Source organism: Pseudonaja textilis, chromosome 1 (assembly GCF_049901715.1).
Source record: "Pseudonaja textilis isolate UNSWEBS1 chromosome 1, rPseTex1.2, whole genome shotgun sequence".
In the NCBI taxonomy this organism is placed as follows: domain Eukaryota; kingdom Metazoa; phylum Chordata; class Lepidosauria; order Squamata; family Elapidae; genus Pseudonaja; species Pseudonaja textilis.
This window is the reverse complement of record NC_141990.1, coordinates 55,126,791-55,142,653: the sequence shown is the minus strand read 5'-3', so window position 1 is coordinate 55,142,653 and position 15,863 is coordinate 55,126,791. Positions and strand designations below refer to the sequence as shown.

General features: G+C 40.1%; 1 protein-coding gene across 1 annotated transcript in view; it reads left to right on the top strand.

The window, feature by feature from the left end:
* The first annotated feature begins 915 nt into the window (after window positions 1-915).
* PPP1CB (protein phosphatase 1 catalytic subunit beta) overlaps window positions 916-15,863 on the top strand; it is a 30,742-nt gene continuing 15,794 nt past the window's right edge. Inside the window, exons 1-2 of the mRNA XM_026695622.2 lie at window positions 916-1,059; window positions 14,993-15,124. Coding sequence (XP_026551407.1) covers window positions 1,008-1,059; window positions 14,993-15,124 — 184 coding nt within the window. The 5' untranslated portion in view covers window positions 916-1,007. The remainder of the gene's footprint in view (window positions 1,060-14,992; window positions 15,125-15,863) is intronic.

Here is a 15,863-nt window from a genome sequence, read left to right as displayed (position 1 = left end):
GCATGCGGCATTTTACTAATAAAGCAAATAAGTTTCCACTTTTGAACTTCAAACATCTAAGATTTTGTAGCGAGCCCATGAAGAGCGTTTTCTACTTAACCAAGGTTTCATCCAAAGCATCTCAGTTAAGTTTGCGCCCATGTAAGAGTGCCTCAACTTTTGAGCCATTCTCCCGAGAAGCCAGGATTATTTCATTCCGAGTATAAGTTATCTTTCGAAAGACCAGAAAACAAGACCCTATTCAAAACTCCTTCTCTCTGAAAATACATTAAGGGTAAGGAATATTAGTTACTGGGGGGGAAACACCCACAACAAAGAACATGTTTTTGAGCGATCAAACCGAATCAACAGCTGCGATTCTGCCTCTACCGAGACTAACACCTCTTTCCGAAAAAAATTGGAATTAGAGTAAGGACTATTGAAAAACTATAAGCTCCTCTGCAGCAAGTAGGCATTGTAGGAGCTAAGTACAACTCCACTTCGATGTTTTAAAACTCAGGCCCGACCTTCCCGTTACTAGGATATTAAAACCGAGGGCAAGAAGGGGGAAAGGTAGTCCAAAACAAGTTGCCTCCATGAGTGGCGGCCCTTGAGCCTGTTGCGCTTGCGCAGGCTTTCCTGGGGGAGGTGGCCTAAAAGCCGCTTCAGCCTTTCGGAGCAGAACCTGATACTCCCGCGCAGTTGTTGACAAGAGGCGCGCGCTTGTGGAAAGGAACGAAAGGCGCTTGCGCGGAGAGGCCTAAAACCAGGCAGGAGAGCGGGGAGGAGGAGCGGCGGTATCGCTTTCGTCTCCTTCTTTCCTCCCTCCTCCCTGCTCAGCGGCGCTAGGGAAAGAGAAAGTAGGACGGGGGTCCCCGTTGGGCTGGGCGCTTTCGGGGGCTGCGCTTGGAAGGGCTGGAGCCGCGGCCGGGAGGGAGGGATCTGAGAAGGAGCTGTTGCTTTCGCCGACGCCGCCTCGGTGAAGCGCCTTCTGTGTTTCCGCCCGGGACGAGTCCATTGGTTACAAAATGGCGGACGGGGAGCTGAATGTGGACAGTCTTATCACCAGGCTTCTAGAAGGTGAGTGTTGGCGGGTCGGAGGGAACGCCGAAGGGTGGGCGGGGATCTGCTGCTCCTGACTTGAAAGGCGAGGGTGCATTTTTGGCAGCGCGGGGAGCGAAGTTCTTCCTCGAGGGTGGAAGCGAGGCGGGGGAGCCCGGCGAAGGGCAGCGGGGGGGTGCGGGTGCGGAATGCTTGTAAGCGGACACAGGTATTCTGCCTGCGGGGGGAGGTGGCCGAGAAGGTGGTCGGATGGCCCTGTTCCTCTTGTGAATGCGCTCTGATGGAAGCCTCCCTAAAATCTTCCGTCGTTTTGCTGGAGCGCGGATTAGGAATATAGCTTTCCTTACCTCGAAGGGCCGTTTATCGCACACCCGCCGCCTCTCCCGAAGCGAGGCTGGGGGTGCAAAACCTCCCAAATGGGCAAGATCCCCCACCTCCTCAGCGAGCTTTCTAGGTAGCAGCCTTCGTGCTCTCCTCCAACCGCCACCACTACTACCTCTCGGTTCTTCCAGTTACTACGACGAGTCCACTAGAAAAGCGCAATATAGGTAAAAATGTAGGAGCCGCTTCTTTAACAACAACAAAAAAACACATAAAAACGCCGGCTTCTATCTCGCCACACCCGTTAGCTGCTGCCGACCTTAAAAGTAATATGTAAGCTGTGGTTGAGGGGAGTTACCCTTTAATGTAATTCAGACTGCTATACACTAATCCCCAAAGAATGGGTGGTATTATCTGGCATCCAGCACGTGAAATGGACCTCAGTGCATAAAAACTGAGGCTGTAATCCCAGATGCTTTATAGTACCATACATACACTACAACAATACCATTACCGGTGTACAGTATTGATAACATTAATCATACTTTTTCTGTTGGTAGTGTGTAACCACCACCTAAGAATTTCTTTCTATGGTTATCCAATATTTTACTGTACTGAGAATTTGTATTAACTTTTTTTTTTTTCACTTTACAGCAACTCTGTATATTTTGAACTAATACCTGACCCTTTTTTACATGCCATGTCATTCACCTAAAAATTCTGCTTTTTGCTTAGATGCTTACATTGGATAAAATACTTAGAGGACTGTACAACATAGAATAAAACTGTTCATTTGAATTTCAACCAAAATGTTTAAATATTTGTACAGTAAAAAATAAACATTTCAGTAGAAAATTTTTTACAATATTCACTTTTCTTCATTGCATGATATACTCTAGTGCAATTTAAAGCATAGCATATCTATATTGTAGAATTTTGGTGCATTTCTAGTTAATCTTGGTTACCTCCCAACCTGGTAGTGATGAGCACAGCCTGTGAGAAAAGGCTTCTGTGCATGAGTCTGCTTAATAGAAGGTTAGGAGCCTGCTTTGCAGATGCAATTTTCTATATTCTGTAAGCTGAACTATTTGATATTGAGGTAACAACTTTAGCACCACCTATGTTTTGTTATTCTAAATAGTGTTACTTAGAAGCCTAATTCAGCTGTTCTGAGGTTATAGATAGGGATGAGATGCCATCTACTGAGGATAGGCATCACATAGCACATGATTTAGACATGAGTAGGCTAAGGAAAGCAGAAGCCATGCTAGCTTTCCACGGCTATGAGAGAAAAGTGATTATATTATCAGGCATGCAGCACTCTGAAGCAAATTAAAGGATTGGTTTTGGATTGATGCAACAAAATGTGTGATTTAGGATACTAGTATTTCTTGGATGAAAGGTAACGTGTCTACATTTAAAATAAAATGTGTAGGTTGTCAGTAGTTACTGCTAACTGAAGATACTTAAGAGCAAGATATTTTACCTAACAAAAGATGTTATTGTAAGCTTGACTTCGATAAAGAATTTTTTTCCCCACTTTTTAGAACAGTGAATCTACTTATTTTCTATATTTTATTACCATTTACATTCATGGCTGAATTTATTTATTGGAAGATGCAGTCTGAGAAATTAGAAAACTTTTTTTCAAGGAACTCCTTATGTAAGGAAAACCAATGATGCTCTGATTTGATATTTATTATTGGTATTGTACTAAGATACATTATATCTGGGAATGACTTCAATATTTTTTGTTTTACAGTTTTGATTGTCCTATTTTGGAAGAGCACAATAAGACAATCAACATGCATGAAAGACTGAAGCACACATGTCTGGGGGTAACTAAAGAATGGAGTGTTGTAATGGGGGGGGGGGAACAGGTAGGTAATAGGGAGGAGCATAATGAGCATATCCAGAGGGAATTCTCTCATAGTTTTAAACTTGAAATACCATGGAATTGTTAAAAGAAAAATTAGGGGGAAAAACAGCTTCATAGTTCATGGTCACAATACATGTCAATAATAACTAAATGGCCTTTAAAAAGTTAAATTCCTTAGAGGGTAGTTATTAACTTGGTTTGTGTGGTTTTTCTTTTCATGGGCAGTGTTCTTTTGGCCATCATAACAAGACAAAGCTATTGATTTTGGTCTTCCCAGCCCCATTTAATTGATAACCATAAAACTACATGCTGAGCTAGGGAGATTTCTGGTTTGATTCAGCAGGGCTATTTTTAAATATATGCCAGATACAACATATGTCCTATACCAGCTTTTTTTTTAAATAGTTCTAGGCATAACTACAACAATTGTGTTCAAGGAAAATAGAAAAAAAATCCTTTTTCCATTATGCTTTATAGGCTAAATAACTCAGGCTTATGTTATTTTTTGAGTCAGAATATTAAGGTGTTTAGATTTTGGTTAGTTTGGTTCCTGAGAAGGGAAATAGAAGAAATGGTGCCTCCCTTGAATTGGTCTAGCTGGCTGTATATTTTATACGAAAGCAAAAGAACAATTTTGTTTTCACAGTTAATATTAGTGGTTAAACTATACTGGCATTTTTTTTTTAAATTAGTCTTTCTAGTTTCAGAAATTTGTTTCAATTTGATATCAAATGGGAACATAGGTTAGGATTCAAATTAGCTGTAATTCTGACTTCTAAAATTATAAATGATTTCAAAGTGACTAATGAACTTTTTAAAAGCTTTATTGCCATTTTTGTAAAGTTTGTACAACCTATTGAGCTAATTTAAGAACTAAATATCAACAAGGGCAGTTCATTGAAGTTTCTAGGAAGCAATGCATTACTGCAGGACTCCAAATGCAATATAATTTCCTAAGTCTAGTTTTTTTTAGCTTTCATTACATTTGTTATTCCTATTAAGAGGAAATAAAACACACTTTTTTGCAGAAAAGACGGCTAAATGTTTTATACAAATCCAGTGATTATCTGAAATATCTAATACGTAGGTTTGTAAACTTAATCTGAAATCTTTCATCAACATATGTTTTTCCAGATATGTGAGAAATTAGCTTTGAAAGTAAATTTGTATTTGTTAATAAAATTGTTTATACTTTCATGGATACATTTCATACCTCATGTCCTCTATAACTTGTAGTATTGTAAATATTTAAATGCTGTGTAAAAAACAAATCTGCTCTTATGCATGAACTTTTAAAACGGCAAAACTTCCATGATCAAAACAAGTGGTGGATTCTAGTTTAGAAATATTTAGGGGCATTTTTGCTATTACTTCATAATATAATTGATTCAGCATTTTTTAAAAAGAAAATCCCATTTTGTATTGGGGAAGAAGAAGTAGGTGTATAATGTCTTCCAAGTGGACTTCATCTTCCATTCTATTTAGGAGCAACTGGAAGTTATTACATACAGTATTTTGTCTTAAAACTATCATGTTTTTGAGCAAGGCAGTCAGTTCCTAGTTCAGATTTCCTCTCCTTGTAAATTCTCATAGTGGTACTTAAGTGTTTTCTATGTCTGAAATACTGGATTTGTAATAAAATAATTGTTTCTTGTAAAAGTGAACATATACAGTACACTGAATCATTTTTAAAGAAGCTAATTGGGTTTTTTTTTAATCTGCAGAAGAATCAATAGTCTATTATCAAAAGTGACTATTCCTGCCCAATATGTCTGGCCCTGTTATGCTAGTGCAAGATTTTGGTACTTAGTTGTGTACTATATTCTCAGAAATACGCTCTGAAAAGAATGAGATGTTTTTCAGAATATCTATGGGGTTGTGTTTTCTTTGTAGTCTTGTGGGTGGGATGAAGAAGCACTTAGATTACATTGGAAATACTCCGAAGTATCTAAAAGTATTGAGTAGTACGCATGTTTTTCACATTTTAAAATCAATTTTGCTCAAATTTAGGACTAGTGTATTAGTTTTAAAAAATCTACCTATACAGGGCCAGCCTGAACAAAACAATTCAGTACCTGCATGAGTTCCACAAAGTAGCATAATTAGTATTTAGAAAAGATAAACCATGGATCTATGAACATCTAGAAACAAGCAGAGCTATTATTAGGATCCAACATGGGTTTGTCAAAACAAATCATGGCATATTGCATTCTTTGACAAAGTGACTAGTGAAATGCTGGAGACATAATACTGTTTTTCTCCAAGAATACGGCCTCCCATAGGAAGACCCAGCATATTTTCTAGGCATAAAATGAAATTAAGACCCTCCCCCCAAATTTAGGCCTATTTTAAAACATGTGAAATTTGTGGGGGGGACTTGCTGTTATGAGTGCCCCACGGGCAGCCACGCCTTGCCACCAGCCGCTCCTAATGGCCGATCATGGCGGAGGGCTCCTTACCCCTGCCAAGCACCTTTGCTGCAGATTCAGGTATGGTGCTGGTTGCAGGCCGGCTCAGCGGGCGGGCGTCGTGGATGTCTGCCAGCAGTGTTTCAGTCGCTTCTCTGGCCTCCATAGCTTTCATGGTTCCAACTGGCACTGGCGCCTCTCGCCAGCACCATCTCAAACAACAGCATCTGAGTTGCTCCCGCTTTTCCTCCATCCCTGTCCCCACAACAACAGGGTAAAAAAACATTTTGAGGTACCTGGGAGTGCCGCGCGCGCTGCATTTTTGTTTAATCCTGAGCGGCTGGTTGGGCGTGAGAAGAGCCAAGCAAGTGTCTCTACCACTGCTACCCTTGGTGCTCCAGCCTCAGGCTCTGAAGTTTCCAAAAGTCCCAGTGTGCAACCCGTTCCTGCATTCCAAGTGTGCCCAGGCCGAGCTGCAGCTGTCCTGCTCTCGCCAACGCCATCTCCAACAACAGCGGCAGCAGCGCCGGGAACTATGGAAGTTACAGAGGTGGCTCCGCTGCCCAAGAAGCAGCTGGACTGCCATTTGTCAGAAATAGTGTAGAGTCTCCTGCTTGAGCAGGAGGTTGGACTAGATGACCTATAAGGTCCCTTCCAACTCTGATTATCTGTTATACTTTTCTTGAGCATTTAGTGAAGTTCTGCTCAATGTGTATTGTTAGTTTTCTGCTAGACTTGTTTTTTTTGTGGGGGTGGGTGGGTTGCTAGTTAAACTCCAATTTCTGTGTTTTTGAGAAAATAATGTTCTAAAATAGTCTATTTCAATGTTGAATATGGCATTATTATATATATAGATTTTGAATAAGCAACTATTTTTAAAGAATGTTAGTTGAAAATCAGAATAGCATGGACAGAATATGGAATGGGAGTCAGTATACTGGACAACAAACATGCATACAGTGGAGTGCAAACTGAAATGAGCTATTGTGACCATGAAGAACGTTCCCAAAAAAAGAGAGTTGTTCGTTTCTCTTCGATGTTGGCTCTATCACACCTAGAATATTGCACACCGTTCTGGCTACTTTATTTTAGGAAGGCCATTAATACTGGCATGTTCAGAGGAGTTCAAGATGATGAGGGGCTTTAAGTAAAAACTTACAAAGAAGAGTAGAAAGCATTGGATATTTTTAGCCTGCAGGAGATAAAACTGAAACAGGATAGAAGAGGTAGACTTGTGAGTGTGATTTTAGGAAGCAGGCGAGAAACAGTAGGTTTGAATTGCAAAGAAAGAATTTTTTATTGAATGTCAAGAAAAAATGTAATGGAAAAACAATTAGAATAGGGTAGTAGTGGTTTCTGTTTCATTAGAGGTGTTTAAAGGCTGGAAGGCAGTTTGTCAGGAAGCCATAGTAATGACTTCTTTAGAAATTGTCTTCAATGAACAAAAACAATAGTAATAAATTTCATCCCAAAAGCTGAACTCACCCAAAGAAGCTTTTTTCTAAAAAAATAAAAAAATAAAGGATAATTTGATGTTGAAGATGTAGTTTTAAGAGAGAATTACTTAAAAGGAGCACTTTCTGTGAAATGTTCCTAAAATCTATTTTGCAATTTTTTTTATTGCTATTGTCAGATAGAATCCAGTTTGAGAAATTATACTTGACAGTTTCCCTTCAGGTTTGTTTTTATGGAAATCTTTTGTTGCCTCCCTGAAACTTAATATTTAAGCTTGTGATAAAAATGCTACCCTCCTTACCTCCACATTGTGCAGGAGTCTCAACTTGCTGTACTCCTCTGAGATGTTTTTTTTTCTTTACTCCTACTTCAGAATATATTAATTTTGGATATAAGTCAGGTTTTCATTTTAGGACTCATGAACAGTGTGTTGCTTATAAAGCAGATTTTTTTGGTTTATTTTCACTTTTTTCTATAACTAATAGCTCAAATTCAAAAATTAGTCTTTGGGCTATATGTGAAAGAAAAGAATTAAGCCTCTATATTAAATTGCAATTATGAATGGCAATAAAATACACCCTCATCAGTATAAGTATTTATAAAAAGGGCTAATATTGTTAGCAATAAGAATTTCATTGTGAGTGTTTTATAGTAGTACATTAATAATGATGGCTTTTGTTGAAGTAGTTTTTCTCAGATTGGAAGGGTGAGTTGGAGATACTAAGTAACGATAGTTTATGGATATAAAACTTACATTTGAGTATATTTTTTATTTCAACCATTATATAAATAAGATGATTTTTTCTGTTGACCGCTGCACACTTTATTTTGATGGGCAAGATTGCATTCATGTAAAACTAACAAAATATCATATTTTTTGGTGTACAAGGCGCACTCCCCCCCCCAAAGTGGGTGGAAGTGTCTGTGCGTCTTATACAGCAGATGTTGCCAAAGCCCCGCCCACCCGCCGGCCTCTGCCTCCCAGCAGTTTGCCTCCTTGCAGCAAACAGCCTGGTCAGCTTTAGCACAGCCTGATTTAGCACAAGCAGCTGATTGTCGGTTGGATCTGCTTCCTGATGATCAGCTGTTTTGGGCTGCAGGGATCACCAACACCTATTGCCGCCTCTGGGCGGCGGGATCAGTACGGGTGGGAAATGGGGAGCGCAGAGGCAGCAATAGGCAAAGGCAATCCCTGCAGCCATTTTTTGTTGGCTATTAGTTATTAAACATACAGCTAGCCCTTGACTTAAAACAACAATTGGGACCAGAATTTTCATTGCTAATCAATATGTTGAGTAAGTCACATCTGACTTTACAACTTTATTTGCCAGGACTGTTAAGTGAATCATTACTTGTTAAATGAAACATGCAGTTGAGTGAGTCAAGTTTCCCCCATTGACTTTGCTTGTCAGGCTGCTTGGGAAGATTGCAAATGGTGATCACATGATCCTGGGATGCTACAACTGTTGCCAAGCGTCCAAATTTTAATCATATGACCATAGGGAGAGTCCAAATTTTAATCATATGACCATAGGGATGCTGCAATGGTTGTAAGTGTGAGGACCAGTTGTAAGTTACTTCTACTATGTAGTGAACATTTCATCTTGACAACTGTGTTTTTCTCAGAGAGAAGTGTGAAGTTCTTTAATTCTGTTATCACATTTAATTTCATGGGCAGAGTAGTTTTGAACATACCTCTGTTGTTGATTTATCAAGGTCAAATTTCTTATCTGACTGTCTGCAAAAACAGGTCATTACTATTAGTAACTATGCCCACAGGAAGATTTGGAGGTGGGGGAACCTCCCTATATATAAACCATATAAAAAGCTAGTAAAGGGTAATACTTAGCTACACTGTCATATTTTCTTGAAGTACACTTTTTAACTCCAAAGCCAGTTATTGCATTACTAGCAATGAAGCATACCGTATATACTCGAGTATAAGTCGACCCGAATATAAGTCGAGGCACCTATTTTACCACAAAAAACTGGGAAAACTTATTGACTCGAGTATAAGCCTAGGGTGGGAAATGCAGCAGCTACTGGTAAATTTCAAAAATAAAAATAGATACCAATAAAAACTTTCACTAGGACAGTTGAGAATAAGTTTGATGTTCACAATTTCCTCTTTGAAAGAGACCAGTAAATAGGGAACAAGAAGATGAAGAACAAGAAGTGTGTTTTTTCACACTTTTCACACTGCAGTGAACAAAAATGGCATCATAGGAACAGACTTATTCTCAGTCCAAAGGTTTGTTTCTGATTTCTTCCCTGATTTAAGGGAAATTTGGGAAACGATCTCACTATCAGGAAAGGTTCAATTGATTCACTAACCCAAAAGAAGATGATGATGACAGTGGGAGGCAGGAGTCACTCTCTCCCTTGCAAGCCCCCAGTGCCCAGCCCTTGCGAGAAAAAAGCAAGAGCCGTTCTTATGATCTCTCTCTCTCTCTCTCTCTCTCTCGCCTTGCAAATGCAAAATCCCGGGGTTTTTGCATTTGCAAGTTGCAAAGCGGCAGCGGCGGATCGCGCATGCTGGAGAGGGCTTGACTGTATTACGGAGAGAGAGAGAGAGAGAGATCATAAGAACGGCTCTTGCTTTTTTCTCGCAAGGGCTGGGCACTGGGGGCTTGCAAGGGAGAGAGTGACTCCTGCCTCCCACTGTCGTCATCATCATCTTTTGGGTTAGTGAATCAATTAATTTGGGAAACGATCTCACTATCATGAAAGTCAGTGTTCTCTGCCCGTGGGGCGTTTGGAAGAAAAAATCAGAAATCCCCGCGGTCAACGCCTAGCATGGCAGAAGAGAAAACGCAGCTGTGAGCAAATACTGGGAAAACCTGATTGATCAGAAGGAAGGAGGAAAAAGAGGGAGGGGTGGTGGTGGACGGAGGTCCCACTGGTATTTGTGAAACACTCGACCGGCAGCGCTTAAAGTCAACGTCCTCGCTCCCACCCACCCAAAGCCACGAAGTCCCCCAATTGCGCAGCCCAGAATCGCCCTCCCCTCAGGGGGCAGCAAAGATGCCCGGCGTTTCCCAAGACAAGAAGCTCCGCCATGCAATGAAAGCACCCTCGCTCTAGGCTCGCGGGCTCAGAAAACAACGCGAGCCAAGGTGGCTTCGGCTCCGCTCGGCTTCGTTTCCTCAGCCCCAGCTGCTTTCAGGCCGCTCTGGAGGGGAGGAGGTGGTGGCGGCGGCTCGCGTTTTCTGAGCCCTAGAGCCTAAAGCTCAGAAAACAACGCGAGCCGCCGCCACCAGGAAATGAATCCAAGCGGAGCCGAAGCCACCTCGGCTCGCATTGTTTTCTGAGCCCACGAGCCTAGAGCCAGGGCGCTTTCATTGCACGGCGGAGCTTCTTGTCTCGGGAAACACCGGGCATCGTTGCTGTCCCCTGAGGGGAGGGCGATTCTGGGCTGCACGATTGGGGGACTTCGTGGCTTTGGGTGGGTGGGTGGGAGCGAGGACGGACGGAGTCCGCGAAGTGGGGCTTGTCTGCCCTTGCTGGTTGCCTTTGCTTTCTTAGGGGCGGGGAAGGGGGCTCATCTGGACCAAAGGTGAGTCTCCCCCTTCCCCTGAAGGATCTTCTGTCGCTTTTACCTTCTCCCTACATCTTCCCTCTGTTAAAAGCCCCCCCACACACACACTTATTTTCGGGCGGATAGATTTCGTGTCTGAGCATTCTCACATGACGGTGGGTATTTTTTCCCCCCTAAAAACAGTTAAAAAAAAGAAAAAACAATATATCCTCATGCAAGAACTTTTCTGCTTCCGATTACCCCCAAGCTTACAAGTTGCAAAGGAAGCAGGGAAGCGGCTGCCCAGCTCCGGAGCTCCACACCATTTTTTTTTCCAGAGGGGAATCTCACTCGAGTATAAGCCGAGGGGTTTTTTTTCAGCACAAAAAATGTGCTGAAAAACTCGGCTTATACTCGAGTATATACGGTATCTTATAATCATAGTTTCTTACTTTTAAAAATGTGTATATTTATAATTTTGGATTGGCAATAAAATATAAAATACACTATTTCCCCTCAATTCTTTTTATTTTAAAGTTGGAAAGTCAAAGCCTGCTTAATTATTACTTTTCACAAGCTGGAAAATAATGGTTCTTTTATCATCTAAAAGTTTTTTTCCTTTGGAATAATGTTAGTGACAGTATTTTTGTTATTAAACTTTTCGGTCTTACCAAATATTAGTCTCCTCTTGGAAACGTAAAATGGAAACAAGTACCCTCCCAGGATAAAAGAATTAATAACTGTACTTATTGCAGAAAAGCTAAGAATTCCACTGACCGTTGTGTGTAAATGCAAGTCCTGTTTACAGTGAAATTCAATGTTCTTGTTTCTGTTTCTCTTGTCCACACTACAATGTGTAACAGTTTAAAAACCAGGATAGGGGTGCAGGAGAGATGGCTTTCACTTGGCTCTTATTTGCCCTTATTTTGATAGTGGAGTAATCTGGTATTAGGCTCTTTACTTATGACATCTGAGAAATGTTTCTTAAAATATACATTGAGTAAAAAGAACAGAAACAACTTTTTTTATTAGTTCAGACTCCCATGAGGCAATAACTGTATTTGAAATTTTTGGTATATCTTGGATGCTCCCAAATACCTACTCTGATGTGTTCTGCATAAAAAATGTTCCCCAAAGCAATTTTCCAGCTTATAGATTGGCAAGATTTAAAGAAAAATAAATTGTCTAAGAAGTGTTTAATGTGAAGCAGAAAAGGCTATGAATTCCAAAATAGAAAATGCTATGGATCCTATAGTATTCTATTTCTTTTGCCCTTTTGCATAAGTTATATTTTGTTTAGATACTGGATAATAGCAGAAATGGGACCTCGGATATATAATCATTTTAATCTACAATATATTAGTTTAGTCTAACTTTTTATTTGTATACAGTTTTTCAATAATACTAGCATTGTTTCACATGTAATTTGAAGCTTTAAGTAGTTCATTCCACAGGAAAAACCACTGGTTTTATATTCTTTTCCATGGCTTGCTATTAATACACTAATTTTGTGGGATTTACTTTTATTCCTCTTCTTTTTCCCATATCAGAAGTAGGGACCTCCTCTTTGGTCTTCTGTGGTCAAATTAAAACAAATGGTAGCTTTTGCTAGAAAAAAATGACATGGATTTATTTGGAAACAGGAATCAATTTTTAAGCATTATGTAAGATCAATATTTAATATAAAGAATAAAAAACATTGTATTCATATTTACGGGTTACAATAATATCTCTACTGTTAGGCTATTTAATGGTGTGAGAGACCAGACTCACGCTGTTGGGTGGAAAAGAAAAGGCAAGTGCTTAGAATAATAGTCGATTTTGAAGCCAGGATATAAACATTAAACAGACATTACAAAGTTTTTGGGAAATCTTGGTTTAAAAATAGTATGATTTCTGCAGAATTGTGTTTCCTCCAGCCCAGTAAATCAGTATTTTACCCAATTGACTTAGAGTTCTGGAACATTTGAGTTAGATTAACATCCATACGTGATATTCTTCCAACTAAAATCAGAATTCCGATTTTTTTCATCAGCGGACGGCTCCTTTTGCATCTGGCTTCTTTGCTCACTGTCCCACAAAACGGCCCGGACTGCAGGAGCTACACGCTTCCCCTTTTCCTTTCTTGCAGCTTGAACCACCTGGAGGAAAGGCGCTAAGACGCCTCAGGCGCTGCCTGAGAGGGAGCCTCTACGCGCTGGCTGTGACAGGGCTCGAGCGAGCTTCTCTCCCACTCTTTGCGGCGGCTCCGAAGGCTTTGCGCCCCTCCCCGTGTGTCCTCCTGACCTGCTTGTGACTCGTTAGAGCACGAGTGGGGTTGCGTGCTTGTGTGTGTGTGTGTGTGGTGCGTGCTGGGTGCGGAGACTCTGGCAAAGGACGACGTGTCTTTCCATTCGTCGGGGCCAACTGCAACAGGCGGAGAAGCCACTCTTCCCCCTTTGTCGCCGAAAGCAACAGAGGCGCCAAGACTCGCTTCCCGTTCCCGCCAATATTGCCCCACTTTCCCTCTTCTCTTCCCACGCACGCAGCCAGCTTCAGGTGATTTCCTCCACTCCCTGGCCCGAAGGAAGCATCTTTGGAGGCAGCGCGGGAATGAAAATGCTGGGCTGAGTGGAAGAAGAAAAGCTTATACTTTCCCAGGAGTTACAGAGAGCAGAGACAAAGGCTCGAGAGGAAAAGAGCTTCGTTCAGCTATTGTTAGCCAACCCTCCATTGTCCTGAGGGAGGTGGATGGTGACGAACTACATGGATTACTAAGCAACTGAAAGAAATGCTGCTTCGCTCAAGTGACAGATTTCTTAAGGCAGAGGGAAAGCGGTTTCTGTTTAGGAAGTTGGATTTCACTGCTCTTTGTGTAGCTGTGTGGGATACCTGTAGCGAAGATTTGGCCAACAAGACTTAACGTTGATATTACTTCCTCTTCTGTGACTTTAAAGGTCAAATAATAGTTGCAGTCCCCAACCCACCATCATAAAAGATAAGGCATATTGCACTGCCTGAGCTTCCCACTTTAACGTGTGGCATCTAAGTTTGTGGCACCTTAAAAAAACCAGCAAAACGTTATGTCACCTTTCATAGAAGAATGCTTCATTAAAATGATGGTTGCAACTACTCCACATTTCTGCAACATGGTCCCCTCCAGCTGTTTTGGATTTAAAAGCAAAGAGGGCCAATCTGGAACTGAAGAGGAAGACAACTGTAGCCAAAAGACAGGCCAGACTCAAAGTTATGCTATCAGCTCAACTAGCTAGAAAGAAGCATAGAGAAGCAATGCTGATCAAAGGAAAGGGAACAAAGAGAAAGTCCAATTAGAGGTGAAGCATTGTGGCTGTTTTTCTGTCTGTTAAGCAGGGTGTTTGTTGTTTTTCTTTGTTTGTTTTATTTTTTAAATGTGAAATCCTTTGCCCGAGAGCATTCTCATGGTGCTTTTTATTATTATTTTTTGTCAAACAATAAAACTGTCATGCAGACTCACCTTGAAAAATCACTTTTGATTACTCTGCTAAAGCTTCAAGGGGGCGTTGTCAATTTAATTCCCACCAGAATGAAATTCACAAAGTGGTGGTTTTTTTCCTCCAAATTTGGGTTGTGAGATTTGAAATCAAGTATTTTTCTCCATTTTTATTTGTGGGAGTCCTCATAATTTTATCATGAAAATGTGCGAATGCCAAAAGCTTTTCTTTTAAAAATTGAACAGTATTTGTGTCTATACTAGAAGCTTCTCCATTCTGGCAGCTCTTTGAATACTATATTTGCATTTCCTCGAAACACCATAATCAGGTTGAAGATAGTATCACTATTTGGAACAATAAAGAAAAATTAACTCAGTGACTGCAATAGTTGCAGAGTCAATAAATCTTGATTAAGATACATTTATAGAAACTCTACATTGGGGTGGTATGGTTTCTAAAAACCTCATTATTTCTATATCCATATGCCTGTGGAAATGTAGAGAACATAGCAGGTATAAATACCTGGTTAAGCAGGGGATGTTGACTTTTAGGCAGTCCCCAGATGAGGAACTTCCGAATTAGACATGAACAGACCGCCTATTACTAAAAATTTCAGCTTGTGTTCTTCTTAAACTGACAAAGCACTGAAGATGTACAAGAACCACTGAAGCCATGAGTTTCTACACACAGCCTGTTTTCAACAGTTCCTAAAAACATTGTGTCTTCAGTGCTTAATCAGCTTGAGGAGGTCAATGTGATCTACCTTTTTTATTAATAGGCAGTGTTTGTAAGTACAAGTTCCAACTTAAATAACCAATTTGGGTTAAAAACAGGAAACAACTCTTGACCTGAGAACTGTCTTTTTCCTTGATATTTTAAGAGATTCAGAATTTAAATGTTTTAATACTTTGACTTGCAGTGCGAGGATGTCGCCCTGGAAAGATCGTGCAGATGACAGAAGCTGAAGTTCGCGGTTTGTGTATAAAATCACGAGAAATTTTTCTTAGCCAGCCCATTCTCTTGGAGCTAGAGGCACCACTGAAGATCTGTGGTATGTGCTGATTTCTTTCATTTAAAAAAACCTTTAAATTGGATGACAAAATTTATCAATGTTGATGATGGATTTAAATTATATAAAGAATAAACACAACAAAACATTTCAATCTGAAAGGATGATTGGCTAGGTATTCACTTAGTTTTAAAATTAAATACAATCATTGGAATCTGAATTAAAAGGTAAATTAACTAAAATGTATAGCATTCTGTGCAGTTATTTTGCAGCTATGTGTTTGGGATCTTCTGAATACCCTCCTCTAAAGAAGCTCTTTGTCTTTTGATCAAAATATCAAGAATGGCAGACAATTTTGAGACTTGGAAGGTATGACAGAATGTCACTATAATAGCTCTCACAATAAACTTCATTTTCCTAAATTAATACATAGTACAGAGAAATCTGTTACTTGCATTCATCCTTGTAAGTGGTCGGAATGATTGTGGTGTAGAGTGACATAGTACAAATAAAAATAGAAAGTAGAAATATTTAATCCTAAATTGCATTTAAAATATATTGGGTTTGCTGGGCTTGTTTTTTGTTAGGTGTAACTAAATGCTAATACCATAAAAATATATTTACTATTTTGGTTGCGTTATAGAATGTTAATTTTAAAACTTCTGTTATTTATTTACTATAAAAAAAAAACCAAAAGTTTAGAAAACAAAACTCAGGGAAAAAGAGGTCCCGTAAATTTAATCAGAACTTTAAATCTCCATTCCTTAAAAAAACCTCCTTA